The 15,060-nt window shown below is 46.5% G+C and overlaps 1 protein-coding gene across 1 annotated transcript in view; it reads left to right on the plus strand.

The window, feature by feature from the left end:
* GALNT17 (polypeptide N-acetylgalactosaminyltransferase 17) overlaps nt 1-15,060 on the plus strand; it is a gene marked incomplete at both ends in the record, with an annotated part of 202,446 nt that overhangs the window by 129,419 nt on the left and 57,967 nt on the right. The window contains one exon of the mRNA XM_080357078.1: nt 2,662-2,779. Within this exon, the coding sequence (XP_080213204.1) occupies nt 2,662-2,779 (118 nt within the window). The remainder of the gene's footprint in view (nt 1-2,661; nt 2,780-15,060) is intronic.

Below are 15,060 nucleotides of genomic sequence, written 5' to 3' on the forward strand. Positions count from 1 at the left end.
GTTCAGAAACTCTTGTTTATCTGGTGGGGAGTTCCCAGTCACCCAAACTATTGGGCCAGCAATGCAGTTCTTAAGTGATCTCTTGAGTGCCTTTCACAGAACCAGCAGGTTCAGAGTGAAGTCGGAGGTTCCCGTGTTCCCCCACACCTATTCCCAGTGGAGCACATGAACTGGCTTGTTCACGCTCCACATAAAACCACAACAACTTACCCTTCTATTTAATTCCAGGAGGTAATCTGCGATAATGGAGCTATTAGATTTGGCATCTGTAATGCGGTTATCATTTCAGAAAGAATTGTTTCTGCTAATGGCAGTTAACTTGCTACAAATAAAGCAAGAGAATTGAAATCTTAAGTACTAGAGTGGCAGCAAAGCATGAAACATTATAGTGCTTATTGGAAGGAAGGCCGAGCTGGCTGTCAGGGAAGAAATCTATTGAAAAAACCCACTGATGGATTCAATTTGTAACTAATTTAATATGGCAGCACTGTTCAGCTCTTCTACCAGTCTATTTGAAGTACTAAAATGTCTATAAATAATAATACTTAGGTGGCTAGAACTCGTCATCCCAGGAGCTCGGGGTTTCACAAGGGCTTGTTTGGCTGTTGGTGGAGCTGAGCCCGGGGTGTCTCAGTGACCCCAGATGTTCTTCTGGCCGATACGAATATTTCGTGTGATGTGGATGGAGAGGTTGAGCGTGGGTCTGACCCTTGCTGTCTGTACACTGTGTCTGCTTATATTCGAGGGTGTTTTCCTCCTCTTTGAGCCGTGACTGGTTAGTTCAGCCGTGAACACACTCGACAACACGGACAATGAAATGTGCTTTGAGCCAGGACTTTGCAGCTGATGCTAAAATCCCAGAACCCCAGGCTGGCTGGGCTGCAGGAGCTCTGCAGATCCCCAGCCCAGCCCTGCTCACGCAGGGTCACAGAGCAGATCACACAGGTGGGTCCAGGCGGTTTGAATGTCTCAGAGCAGGAGACTCCACACCCGCTCTGGGCAGCCTGGGCCAGGCTCTGGCACCTCCCAGCAAACAAGTTTCTGCTCATGTGCACATGGAGCCTCCTGTGTTTCAGTCTGTGCCCGTTGCCCCTCACCCTGGCGTTGGGCACCATGAACAGAGTCTGGTCCATCCTCTGACACCCACCCTGAGCTATTGATCCATGGATCAGATCCCTCTCAGCTTCTCTTCTCCAGCTCAACAGCCCCAGCTCTCTCAGTGTCTCCTCATCACAAAGATGCTCCAGAGCCCTCAGCATCTCTGTGTCCCTCCCATGGACTCTCTCCAGTAATTCCTTGTCCTTCTTGAACTGGGGAGCCCAAACTGGATGCAAATACATGATCCTGTTACCCTGTTTCTGCCTCAAGGCCAGTTTCCCTCTGGAGAATTTCCACCTCTAACCAGTGTGATGGGATCTCCAGATTCTCAGGCTGGTGTTACACCCTGCAAGGCTTCCCCAGTGTCCTCTAGTCCCAGGTGAGGAGCTGCGTTGTCTCCTCTGTGCTGATCCCTCTAAGCGGATCCTTGTTTGTTTGTTTTTTCTTTACAGCATGGATTCAAATCAAGACAAGTTAAAGGGAAGAACAGTTTTTATATTTCTATTTTAGTACAGAAAATATCCCAGGGGGTAAACTTTCCACATACCATAACCACAACAGATTCGTGTATCCCCAAGCAGCAAGAGCATAATGATATGTTTTTTTCCAGTGCCATGCTCTGTGGCAAAGTGTAATTTTATAGAGAGGGGTCACAAGTGTTTAATCACTCAAAAAATACCCCCAAACATGATCTCAGGTTGTGTGAACCAGAGCAGCATGCTCACATCAGATGGAGATCTGGTCCAGCTGGGGAAGGAGGGAGGGGTGGTGCGTGTGCCCATGGCAGCCGGGGTCATTAGCAAACCCAGCCATCTATTACATCCTTGAAATTGCCCGGTTATTATAAATTTACCCTTGACACTAAGTTTCCGCTCAGTTTTTCTGCTATTCTGTTGATGTCAGTGTTGTTAGTACCGCTCTCATTTTTCTGGGTTATTTTCCTGAGCGGACGCTGTTGGTGGCGGCCCCGCGGAGGTGCAGCTGAGCTGCTCTCAGCTCCAGGGCACAGGAAGAACATGACTTAATCTCTAACCCAGAGCCCTGTTGATGCTGGTGGAACTGGGCCGATGTTTCTGCAAGCGGTTGAGTTTTTACAGGATTTGCTTTTTCAAGTGTGCGATTTACCTCGTTGTTGGTAGTTGATAACGACTCATTTGTCATCATCCCAATTTGAAACCTCATTTCACAAGGCACCATAAAAACTGCTGTCCGTCTTGAAGTCTCCTCTGTTACATGCTAGGGGAAAATAAGAGAAAGGAAACGCTATTATTGTATTTCCTTCACAAATGGGGAATTGAAACCCCAAGAATTTGTGCCCATAGATGCACCAAGCCAAGACCTGAAGGCTTTGAAGTAATTTAATCCCAGGCGAACTCTTTCTCCAGTCCACACAGTGAAATGAATTTACATTTTAGACAGTGTCATTGGAGTGGTAAAGAATATCTTCAAAGGCACAGAACTCGCTCGTTGCTGCAAAGTCTCTGAGGTAACTGAGCCCTCAGTCCATTAAACATTGGAAAATGTCAATAATTGCACATTTCTGTTGGTTTTCTCTTTGTCCAGGACGCCGGCGATGATCGGTTGCTCGTTCGTTGTGCACAGAAAGTTCTTCGGAGAAATTGGGCTTCTCGATCCCGGGATGGACGTGTACGGAGGGGAGAACATAGAGCTCGGCATCAAGGTTTGTGACATGTTTGTGAGAAAAATTGCATCTGAACAGTATTTAGGGAACCCAAGGCAACACTTGAACGAGTTGGCGTGAACAGCTATTAGAATGCTTCAGGGGAACTAAGCACTGGTGTGTTTTATAGCATTTGAGTTTAACTTTAAGGGGGAAAAGGACTTGTTTTTAGGGGTGAGTGCATTTTTTCTTCCTTGGTTGCTTATTGGTCTGACCTGATGCAAAAAGCTGAGTTGAAATGGCTTGTCAACACATCCAGGCCCTGGGCATGTCATTACACCATTACTCTTAAGTTATAGGTATCTTAAATATGAGAAAAAATATAGTGCCACTTTAGTGATGTGAACAGTCTTAGGGAAGTTGGTGGGACTTTCGAATTTGCTTTTTAAGGTGAAACGTGAATAGCTGTATTTTTAGAGCATCCGCACAGACATTTGTTGTTACAGAATCCACCGTGACAACATTGCTTGATTACTATGTACAATATTGGATGTGGCTTAGTGATTCAAGTGTTTACATACAGTGGAGTGATTCATAAGCAATGAATTCAATGTTCAGATGCAACTCGGGATGGCGAAGTCCGTGGAGATTCTTGCAGGCACGTTTTAGAACACAGCACTTGTACGTTAACAAAGTGAGAGGGAGAGGCTTGAGACTTGGAACTGGAAAATTGAATTGACCGTGCTGCTGTAAAAATGAAAAATCATTGCTCAGCTTGTGGATTTACCAGAGGATATTTGCTTTACTGGCAAATCAAGAGAAACGTAAAAAAATCTGTTGTTATTGGCTACAGGGAGCAATAATCTCACTTAAGCAAGGGAGTAGAAATTAAGGGCTTTAAAGATGCCGTATAGCTCTTCTGCATGTGAAGTAATTATTGCACATCATCATGCAGCTCATTTCTTGGGTCTAGAGAGATGCCGCTCTCAGCCAGGCTTCTCTTGTGGCCGGCCTTATTTGTGTGTTTGTGGGATATTTAACAATATCATTGTGGAACTAGTCTTCACACAATTAGTAATTCAACCCGCCTGCTGGGGTTTTGGGGGATTTCATGCAAGATTGGCTTCCTAACAGAAAAATAAGGTGGATGTCTCAGGGACCAAGTGATGAGCATATGTCCTCTTCTTTTTCCACATGCTGAACTTTATAGAAAGGCTATTTAATACACATCCTTTTGGAAAAAGAATCATCGCTGTCTTCCCCAAGTGACTTTCCAGACGTGCATTTCTAACCCGGATGTTCGCCCACTCGTATACTGTGTGTTCTGGTCAAGGTTTTAAAAATATTGGTGGTTTTGAGAGCCAAAATACTTAGGAAATCCACCTTGTAGAATGTAGATATTCAAAGATTCCTGAGCTCCGACAATTGGTCTCTGTGCAAGTGTCTTATGTAGCTAGAGCTGGAAAAGTAATTTGGCAGTTCCTTGCTTATTTCAGTGACTTTTTGATGAAAATAGGTAGAGAAAATATGTATTTTCCTTTTGATTATGCAAATACTATCATCTGTCTGAGAATCCCATGGTATTTTTTTGAACATTCTCTTCTTGCATTACCAAAAATGCTCAAAGAACCAAAATGAGATTATAAACCAGCTGAGGCTATCGGAGGGACATGGAAAACTCACAGTGTTTTATTCAAAAGCACAAGTTAATTTTGGCAAAATTAAATGCAGGTAATCTGAATAACAAAATGAAATCAGTAGGTGAGAAGGTTGGGCTGTCCTAACCTAGAAAGGCTAAGGCCTTATAGTGCGTAAGAGCTGTGTTATATTAGTATGCTGCAAGATTCCAAGCATCCTCGGGATGCTCAGATAATCGTAGTAAGTCCATTAAGCACGTTGCTGCTCCAGGCAAATTCCTGTTGTGCTGGCGAGGCAGCTTTGGCTCTGACAAGGGGAACACGCTGTTCTCTGTGTTACTGTGTTTTCTCTTTTTGCTCTGGAGTGTCTCCGGAAGGTTGTGCTTATTCACTGCTCTGGTCCCTGATGTCCAGTGCTTCACTTCCCAGGCTGAATTGAGTCTAATTCCCCTTTTCTTGGCAGAGAGCGGAGAAGAGTTTGCTCAGCAAGGCAGTTTAGCCTAATATTTCAACCAAGTGGTTTTCAACATGCTTATTTTAGTGTTTTCCCTCTCAAAGTGCGCCTTGCAATCGAATTCCAGCAGCACCAGGTCTTTCTTACCGTGTTGACAGGAACAAGGACCAAACGTTTGATGTGTCCCTGCGTTCATAACTGCCCCCAGCAGACTGTTTGTGGAAATCTCATCCTGACGCCTGGCTGGGGACCAGACGATGCTGGTGGAGCTGCTGGGCCAGATGTGGAGACATCTCACAACTGGTCTCACTGTATGAGCCAGGAGGACAATCGTCCGCTGCCCGTCCTGGGGAACACACAGGTGCTGGGGACCCACAGCCCATCCCCAGGCCCAGAACAAATAACCTGCTCTCTTTAAACAAAATTTGCACCAACTCTTTTAACCCTTTGCTGTACCAAATACTGCTTTGATTTTTTTTATTTTTCGCAGGAAGAACCCCAGGTTCCAGTATAAGTTGGGGAACCAGCTGTTGGAGAGCAGTGTAGGGGAAAGGGACCTGGGAGTCCTGGGGACAGCAGGGTGACCATGAGCCAGCACTGGGCCCTTGTGGCCAGGAAGCCAATGGTACCTGGGGTGGGTTAGAAGGGGGTGGTCAGTAGGTCAGAGAGGTTCTCCTGCCCCTCTGCTCTGCCCTGGGGAGACCACACCTGGAATATTGTGTCCAGTTGTGGCCCCTCAGTTGCAGCAGGACAGGGAACTGCTGGAGAGAGTCCAGCGCAGCCACCAAGATGCTGAAGGGAGTGGAGCATCTCCCGTGTGAGGAAAGGCTGAGGGAGCTGGGGCTCTGGAGCTGGACAAGAGGAGACTGAGGTATGACCTCATTCATGGGGATCAATATGGAAAGGGTGAGTGTCAGGAGGATGGAGCCAGGCTCTTCTTGGTGACAACCAGTGACAGGACAAGGGGCAATGGGTACAAACTGGAACACAGAAGGTTCCACTTAAATATGAGAAGGAACTTGTTCCCGGTGAGGGTGTCAGAGCCTGGCCCAGGCTGCCCAGGGGGCTGTGGAGTCTCCTTCTGTGCAGACATTCCAACCCGCCTGGACACCTTCCTGTGTAACCTCATCTGGGTGTTCCTGCTCCATGGGGGGATTGCACTGGATGAGCTTTCCAGGTCCCTTCAACCCCTGACATTCTGGGATTCTGTGATTTTATTAAGTTAGTGTCCACTTCCCAGGGCTTGGAAGTGTTGACGCTGCTCTGGGTCCCCATCAGCTCTACATGTGAAATTTGGCTTATCTGACCATCTCTGCTTCTTCTGTTGAAATTTTTTATTTTAAAACTCTTTGTGGCCCTTTGTTTTGGTGGCTGTGTGACCAAGTGGGAAGGCTGTGTCTGCTGCGTCTCACTTCTCTGCAGGGCGGGTTTCCTGGGTGTTCATGGTTAGTTACAGACATGCACTAAAGATGCTCCATAAAATTGTGCGTGTCAATTTGAGTGAAGATGCAAAAGGCTATTGCAGGACTGTTGCTGTGACTTTAGAGCCTGGGAGGGGTTGCAAGGTTGTTTCCAAAGAGTTGTGTGCTTCTGTCACGCGTTGCTAATTAAACTTATTTGGGTTGTCTTTTAGAGATTAAATTAATCAATAAGGATATTATTACTACTTTGATGGTATCATTTGTACAGATTGTCACTTGAAGAAAGCGATTAACTGAGAATGCTTATTAGCTGATCCATCCCACACCTTATTTGTGTAGTAAAAATCGATTATTGAATTCATTAAGAAAAGCACAATCCAGGGATCCCTTTGAGGTTTAATACCTGACTCAGGCTACGTTTTACTATGAATGTTAAATCATCTAAAGTTTGAGACGGGTCTTTTAAAACTATTTCCAGAGGAAAACAGCGCGTCCTTTTTAATAGCCCAGGGTTTTTTTTCCCCAGATTTGTCATCTAGATTCAACAGATGAGGTTTCTGGTGCCGCCGCGTGGGCGCAGCTGTAGGGGCTGGGAGTACACAGCTTTGAAAATCAAATGGCTACCACGAGGGTATTGAGCATGTTGTCGGTAGCGGCGTTTTCTTTAATAACCAGACTCCAGTCCTGCAGCCACTTGGGCACAGGAGTAACCCGGTTGTACCGCTGTGACATTGATGCTCTCCCGGCGGGTACCGTGCTTGTGCACCTTTCAGTCTTCCAGAAACCCTTAAAACAGATTAAATAGCGTTTTAATGGCACAAATCTCCTGCGTGTGTCGTATCCATGAAGGAGCCCGTTTTGTTTCTATGAGTACATTTATTCACATGCTGAAATTTTGAGAGGGTCAGGCAAAAAGAAAGGAAACCAATCAAGTAGATATATTTAGATTCCACAAGGGAGCTTGGTTCTTTCTGCATTCAGGAAATCAAATTCTTCTCTTCATGCACGCATTTCCCATAACATTATAAGAAGAATGCAGGGATGGTATTTAGAGCAAGCGGTGCTTTCAACGTCTGTAGCTTTGTCGAGTCCGAGATGACATGCGGGGGATGAGCAGCCTGTATCCAGCCTTGGGAGAGGTGGAAGATCCCTCGTGGGATGGGAGCAGAGGAGGGACGGCACGGCAGGACTATGAGCCATGACAAGGATGTTTAGATTTCTTTTCCTCTCTTTTTACCCCAAACAAACACTAGCACAGACTTGTTTGCCCTGCCCGAGTGCGAACACCGGCTCCGATACCCTGTGTCTTTATACACCATGGTGCACGTGTCTAAAATGGAGAGTGGTGGACACAAGCATAATGGGGAGCACAGAAATACCATTGCTGGATGGGTATTTGGCTGGGTTTCTATGTGCATGAACTTAATATCTAAATAGTGCGTCTCATCAAAATGTAAAAATCTCCCTAGTGAGGATGGAATTCATGATACCAACCAAACGCACAGGCGTCTAATACCAGGTGCCACATTTTGGCGCTGTGACGTGTGTTACTGCTCTCACTGCAAATGTTTTGCCAGGGCTCTTTGTATGGTCGTCTTCAAATGTCTGTCTCTCTCCCAGTTCTTCTGATGCGTATCTCAAAGTCTGGGTGCAGACATTGGCAGCCGATGGGTGGTAACACCTGAAATTCCTTTAACTGCCCTGCCCACCAGCGCCTGGGCCTGAATTCCAATGTTCACCGGTGACTGTCACACTGTGCCATGTGCGCCGAGGCTGGTGGGACGCAGGGGATCTGTGATGATGCGTTCTTAACACTGTTTTTTTTAGTCGCTTTGAATAATAGGAAGCTGAAAAGCATGTAATTTATTCATGAGGCTTTATTGGGCTCGTGAGGGTTCACTGAGACGCAGTAGTTAGAGTCGAATCAAGTTTCTTGTGACGTGCAGGTGATGAAGCTGGTGAGGAGCTGGAGCACACGTGTGATGGAGCGGCTGAGGGACCTGGGGGGTTCAGCTGGAGAACAGGAGCTGAGGGGAGACCTTCTGATCTCTGAACTGCCTGAAAGGAGCTTGGAGCCAGGGGGGTCGGGCTCTGCTCCCCAGGAACAAGTGCCAGGAGCAGAGGAAACGGCCTCAAGTTGCGCCAGGGGAGGGTGAGGTTGAATCTGGGGAACAATTTCTTCCCCAAAGGGCTGTGGGGCATTGGAACAGGCTGCCCAGGGCAGTGCTGGAGTCACCATCCCTGGAGGGCTGGACAGACGGACATGAGGTTCTCAGGGACATGGGTTTGGTCCTAGAGTTGGGTTATGGTTGGACTGAATGATCTTGAAGGTCTTTTCCAACCAAAGTGATTCTGCGATTCTATGATTTTTCAAGATCTGCACCTAGCTTTGCAGAGACTGAATTAGTGGTGAAGATAGGGTTTGCTGTGAGACATCTTCCAGGCTTTATTTTGTGGTTGGTTGCAGGAGGTGTCAGTGCATGGGCTGACACACGTTTCTGGTTGCACAGAAGGAGAGAAAATATCTCTGACTAGTTGAATATTTGGGTTTAAAATTACCAGATACCAGTTGCGTATCTGGGGAGTATGTACTGTTCAAACACCTGCTTTTTCGACATTTCTGAGAACTTACACAGAGGAACTGGAGTCCCCACGAAGCTGCTCAGATGCGGATGATGCCAAAGTCAGTGTGAGTCAGGGATGCTCGAGTGGGGCTGTGGGCAGGAGGGGAAGGGGACGAAACTCTGGGCTCACCCATCAGGGAAAGAAAGTTTGGAGTTAGAGCAAGACCCTGTTTGAAAAGTTGGCAACTAAACCTTGGTAAAAGTAACAGGGGAACCACCAAAGCTTGGGGTAAGTTTTATTTAACAGGCACTGGAATTATGGTCAGCCCAGCCTGATCTGCAGGACAGAGCCAGAATCCACTTAGAAATTGGGGCTTTTGTTTTCATTGAGGCTGTTTCCAAATAAAAAAAACCAAGTTAACTTGGAACAAAATAAGAGGCAGAATAGGACTGACCTTGGAAAAGCTCTTATAGCTTTAGAAATAGCGATACACCAGTAATATGTTGCCTTTGTGTGCAGCCACCGACTGTTTATTTGTACCTGCATCCCTGTCAGAGAACTTGATTTTGCTCTTCAGAGTGATTGTTGTGTGGTTGGAGAAACATTTACAGCGCTGAACAATATCCAATCACTGCCGGCATTTATTTTAAGAGCAGAAATCAGTACAAGTACGAATTCAGATCCTATGTTTGACATTTTACTTGTCAGCTCAGTATTTACTGTAGGTGCTTGAAGATGCTTTATAAGAATCTCCGGTGTAGTTTTCCAAACTGGTAAAATGCTTTTCATCACAACCGCCCCCATGGAAATGGAGCCGTATTTTGATTATTTTCTAAACAGGCTGTAACCTCTGCATTGGGAGGTGCAGAGCGGCTCTGCTGGGTTTATTGCCAGCGAAGGGAAGTCTCAGCAGCCGCAGAGCTCCCGGCCCGCTCTTTCCTCTTGACACAAAATGATTTGTCATCCCTGCCCGCTGACGGATGGGGACGGTACAGCCGGGGGAAGGTTCTGCTGTTTTCACCCCACTGGATTCTGGTGTTTTCACTGACAAGTTGATTTTCATGCTGGGAAGACACTGATGGTCTTTGCAGGGGAAGATGATAACTCTTGCCGTGCCATAGGCTGCGTGTCGCGCTTGTGATTCACTGGTGAGTGAAGAAATCCATTTTAAGACTCAGCCGTGCTGTATCTTCACTTGAAACTCTGGCAGGTGTCAGCTGTTTACTGGTATTTCACAGGATCGGCGTCCCTGACAAATGATGGTTGAGGATCCGCCAGGCGTTGGTTTAACTCGCTGGAGTCCACACTGGTCACCTGGGTGGAAAAACCAGATGTGGAGAGCGCCAGATGTGCACAGCAGCCACAGCATCTCCACAGCTAAAGGGTCTGTGGGCAGCAAGGGCAAGTGGCCATGCAGGTTCATAGAGATTAAAGCAAAGTTTGGTTCGTTTACACTTTTCACCAATGGATTTTAGAAACTGGAGCCTAACTGGATGAGCTTTCAAGGTCTCTTTCAGCCCCTGACATTCTGGGATTCTGTGAAGATGGGTTCCCGGACCATTTCAACTGGCATATTCTCCTCTGTGCTACAAGGCACGTTGGTTTGCTTCTTTATGAGCCCTCAGGGTCCTGCAGAGTGGAAGCAGCCCTGGGACATCCCTGTGTCCCCCAGGCCACAGTCACGTCTCCATCTCTGAGCTCTTGTTAATGTGGGGATGATGCATGAGCCAGAGCCATCCCGGCTCTCCCAGTGCCTTGTGGCTGCAATTCAGTCAGGAATTGCTGAGATGTGGCAGAGTTAGGCCCCTGAAAGCTGGTTTTATAGCATCGCTCCCTGGAGGACAACTGTCCTTTAAAGTATTTCTGGGTCTCTAAAACAATAATTCTCTGAAATTTGCTTTCTGCTTTCAGTCATCACTATACAAGGTGAGCAGCAGCCCATTTACTCTGTGCATGTGCCTGCGATGTCTGGGATATAAATTACCCTATAAAACAAAAAACAGGCTTGTGTCTTCCTAAAAACCAACTCCAAGCCAAACTGAACTTTGTCTCCTTACAAAAAGCACACCTGGGAAATGCCAAGAGAAAATTTGACGTGAAATTACACACCAATAAATGAATCTCATAATAAACTGAGATGAGGAATGAGGTTTTTTCATCCCATTATATTCATAAAGCTTTCAGAAAGCTCCCTGTTCATCATGAGTGCACCGGCAAGGTTATTTTTCTGTCTTTTAATCTGTCCTTTCTTATGAGAAGACTGTCTTGTGACGCACTTGCTGGGGCTGTGGGACACTCCGATCTCTTCCCTGCTCACCCACAGCCACAAAGTTGATTTTATCTGTGTCTCCGGTGACCCGGGCAGGGTCGGCAGCATCACACCTCGGGGTGTCCTGTCTCGTAATCCTTGAGCTTTGGGATTTTTCAGGGATAAGGCTCTCTCTTCATTCCCTACAGATTTCTCTTAGGTGTGAGGATTTTTCCTGGTGAAGACGTAATCAATCCTGTTACATTGCTGTGATTTTTCAACCGAAAGGTTGTAGTTAGAAATTCCTAATGACCTTTTAGTGTTTCTGTAAGGCTTTGCAGTCATCCCCTCTCAAGGAATTTCGGGTCGTTTTTACGAACAAACCCTCTGTTTTCCAGCAGACCCCGCTGCAGTCGCAGTCTCGGCTCTGAGAACTCTTTAAGCCATATTTCTTTTCCACCGTAACTCTTCCCCATACGAAGCGCAGTTAAAAGGCAGCTGATGGCAAGAAACAGACTGTGTGTGTCCCGCCCAGCTCTGCTGAGTCAGCAGAAGATTATAGCAGTAATAATAATAATAGTGTTAATGACCAGGTGCTGTCCCATCCCTGCAGCAATCCCAGCTTCACTCCCTTCCTCTCCTGCCTCCCGCCCGTGCGCTTCCAGCGTCCCAGTTTTGCTGCATCTCCTGGACTCTTGAATATCCAAACCCTTTGCACATCAGTATCCCGCTCTTTGGGATTGCTTTGTGGCCCTTCCTCTTGTGTCAGCTTTTGGGCACTTTTGATGGATTGTGCCATGTTACAGTCACCCATTCCTCCAAGAAACTGCGTCCAGCGTGTTTGGATGCCAGTCACCTGCCTCCTGACCTTCTCCTTCTCAGTGTTCCTGAGCATCGTTCTCCATTGTGCTGTCAAGCTCCAGCACACAGTGAGTACCCAGCAGTTGTAAAATACTTAGTACGTGTTTTAACACTTGCTACAGCATCGTGCCTGGCTCTGAAGCTTTGTAGAACACTCTGTGTCCAGCCCATGGCTGCTTTTGGTCTAAATTACACTTGAGCTCACTTTGCTTGGTTTACCACATTCAGATAGCTCTTGTATATGTGAAGCTTTATTGGGGTCAGAATCGCCTTGTCTTGTGCGTTTAGAAAAGCTGGTGATGTCTTTGGACTGTAACGGTATTAATGGCAATGATAAGAAGTATCAGTTTGGTTGGTTGTCTTCTCAAATTAGTTGGCTCACCTGTTCCCCAGCTTTTTCAGTACCAGCAGACCTGAGTGACTGCTGCCGAGTGGCAAGGAGGAGAAAATTCCCAGTAAAATTCAGCGGGAACTAATCATTTACCTCTTTCAGCCATTCCAGAACATCTCTTTTGTGACCAGCAGAAGCCTGGTGCCGAGTGTCCCTCGATGTGACATCACTTGACACTTGCCCTGCGCATCATTGGGAGTAACAGTGGAAATAACCAGGTGTGATTTATGGTTCCAGTTGCATTTATCCTTCAGTCCAGGGCGTCCTTGTGATGCTCAGTGAGGCTGGCGAGGGGCTGCTCTGTGGGACTCGTTTTGAGCAGCGTTCACACTCAGAGCTCCCTGTAAAGCAGTTTCTATCACAGCAGCAAACTCTGCCTTCCCCGTGGTGCGTTTATTATTCGTAGCAAGACTGTTGCCTCATGGGTGATCCCATCGCCGTGATGCACCACTGCCATAATGCAGAAACAGTAATTAACCCCAAGAACACGCACACGGTTTTCATTCATCTCCTTGACTTCAGGAGTTTTCCAGGAGTCCCAGGGCAAGGGGAAAATATCACAGCTTGACCTCGACACCTCCTCGTTGTGGTATTAACCTGCCAGAAGAACCCTTCCCTCAGATTCTATGAGAGTTCAGGCGGTTGACCAAAAACTTCCTTGGCTTTGCCTAAAAACTTGGCCACTAAGGTTTTAGATATGATGGAACTAAAGTATATAATAGGGGGGGTTTCTGCACTGGGGATTTTAGCTGTATTTTCAACATCCCTGAGCTGGTTTGAAGTGGGAAGCTGGTTTGAAGCAGGAAGCTGGCGAAGGCAGAGCAGAGAATGAGATGGAATTCCAGCTTTGGCTGCGCAGGCTGTGATCCAGCAGAGCACTTAACCTCCCGACACCTGGGCAGTCCCCTTAATTCCCGTGGCACCATTGCACCTGCTCAAATTGAAGTGCTGCTTAAGTGCCTTTCTGGAATGAGGCCTCTGAAGCTGAACTTGAGCCATAAGGGTTAATATTTTCAAAACAATTTTCTTTACTGGAAGAAGGTGCTGTTTCTCAGCTTTGCCCCCTCCAAACGGTTCTGCCATTTGATGAGCTAATTAATTCATCTAGCTTTAAAATACAAGTGCATCCTTCTTGGATTTTGTCATGTGTCACCACCTTCTAGAGAGTTATTATGTCTTATTTACACAGAAAAGACTGAGAGAAGACACCGGGAAGGAAACTAACCTGTTCATTGAATAAATTTATACCTAAAGCTTCAATAGCAAACACATTCTTTCACATTCATCTACAGGCACAAAATAGGTATTAATTAACCAAGGTGCTGCTAGTGGGCATATGCAAATGAAGTAGCATCAATCAAGCCAAGATCACCCTTTTTTTCTTTGCGTTTTTACTTTATTAAGAAATACTGCTTTGTGCTGACTGCAGTGCCTTAATATCAGATCTGTGCCTCGAAGCTCCGTGCCAGCACTGAAAAGAGAAAAAGAATCAGCAATTCCTAGCGCTGCAGAAACCACTGCGAATAATGCAGCTTATAATGAAGAATTCATATGTAATCCCATAGAGGAGATAACTGTCTAGGTCTGCCTCGGGCACTAGAACCCGCGTTTATTTCTGCAGAAGGTGCTTCAATTCTGTCAAAGCAACCGAGTTAAATGGAGAGAGACAATTAGATATAAATTCACATTTGGACTATATATATCTAACTTAATATATAAAATAGGAGGTTTAGGTGTATTGCAAGAGCCAAGAAATACCCAAAGCAATAGATCACTAAGCGCTTGCTCTAGGAGGAGGATGGTCCCCGGTGTTGTCACCCTTGCCCAGATGGGGAAACAGCTGCCGTGTTCACGGGCAGCAGCACTGGGGATGCTCCTGGTACCTCCGCTCTGAAACGCTTCATGTCTTTGGCAGCATTTTGCACATCCCTGTCCTGCACGTCTCCCAGACCCCGCGAGCTGGTACCGGTCTGCACCTGATGTCTCATCGCTGCCCCGTTCAGCTCAGCAGTCTGCTTTCGGTTTCTCTTTTAGTTTATTTGTTGCTACGTATTGATTGTCCTGAAGGCATATTGGTGGTTTTTATAATTGCTTCTGAGGCTGGTTTTTGTTTGCTTTCCAAACAAAGGGTCTAAGCTGGATATGAAACGATGAGCCAGGACTGTGGGGAAGGACCATAACCTTTAATGTTTAGGAGCTGGCACTAACATTGCTGGCAAACACATTGTGAGTGGAAATAAACTCCTTACTATCTGGTCTTTCCATCCAGAGATGTCTGTCCGCCCAGCAAAGGCAGGTGACTGTGGATAATCTCCTTTCCTTACGGGGTCTGGTAGCACAGACGTGTCTGTATTAACCCCGAGTGCTCCCTGTGCCCCTGTTCCTGCCCATTTTGTCCCTGGAGCTCTGAATGGAGAGAATTGGTCCAAATCCCCAAGTTGGCGCTTTCCCCTGGGATTGTCCTTGGGTCCCCTGTGCTGGCAGGACACGTTGTCCCCATCCCAGGCCCCTCCAAGCAGCTGTGAACTCTAAACCCAAACCTGAGCCTTGACTGTCACCCCTCTGTTTGGTCTGATTCGCTTGGCTTTGCAGCTGTAGAGTTACTGCACTCAGAAATAAAATGTTGCCTTTCTCCTTCCTGGGATTTTTTTGGTTTAAAATGATATAAAGGTACAGATTTTACATCTGTTTTATATTTAAAACCTTAGCTTTGGCCATTTATACTTGAAAATCAGTGTGGGCTCGCAAAAAAGCTCAGGTTTCT

This window comes from Nesoenas mayeri, assembly GCF_963082525.1.
Source record: "Nesoenas mayeri genome assembly, chromosome: 20".
NCBI classification, from domain to species: Eukaryota; Metazoa; Chordata; class Aves; order Columbiformes; family Columbidae; genus Nesoenas; species Nesoenas mayeri.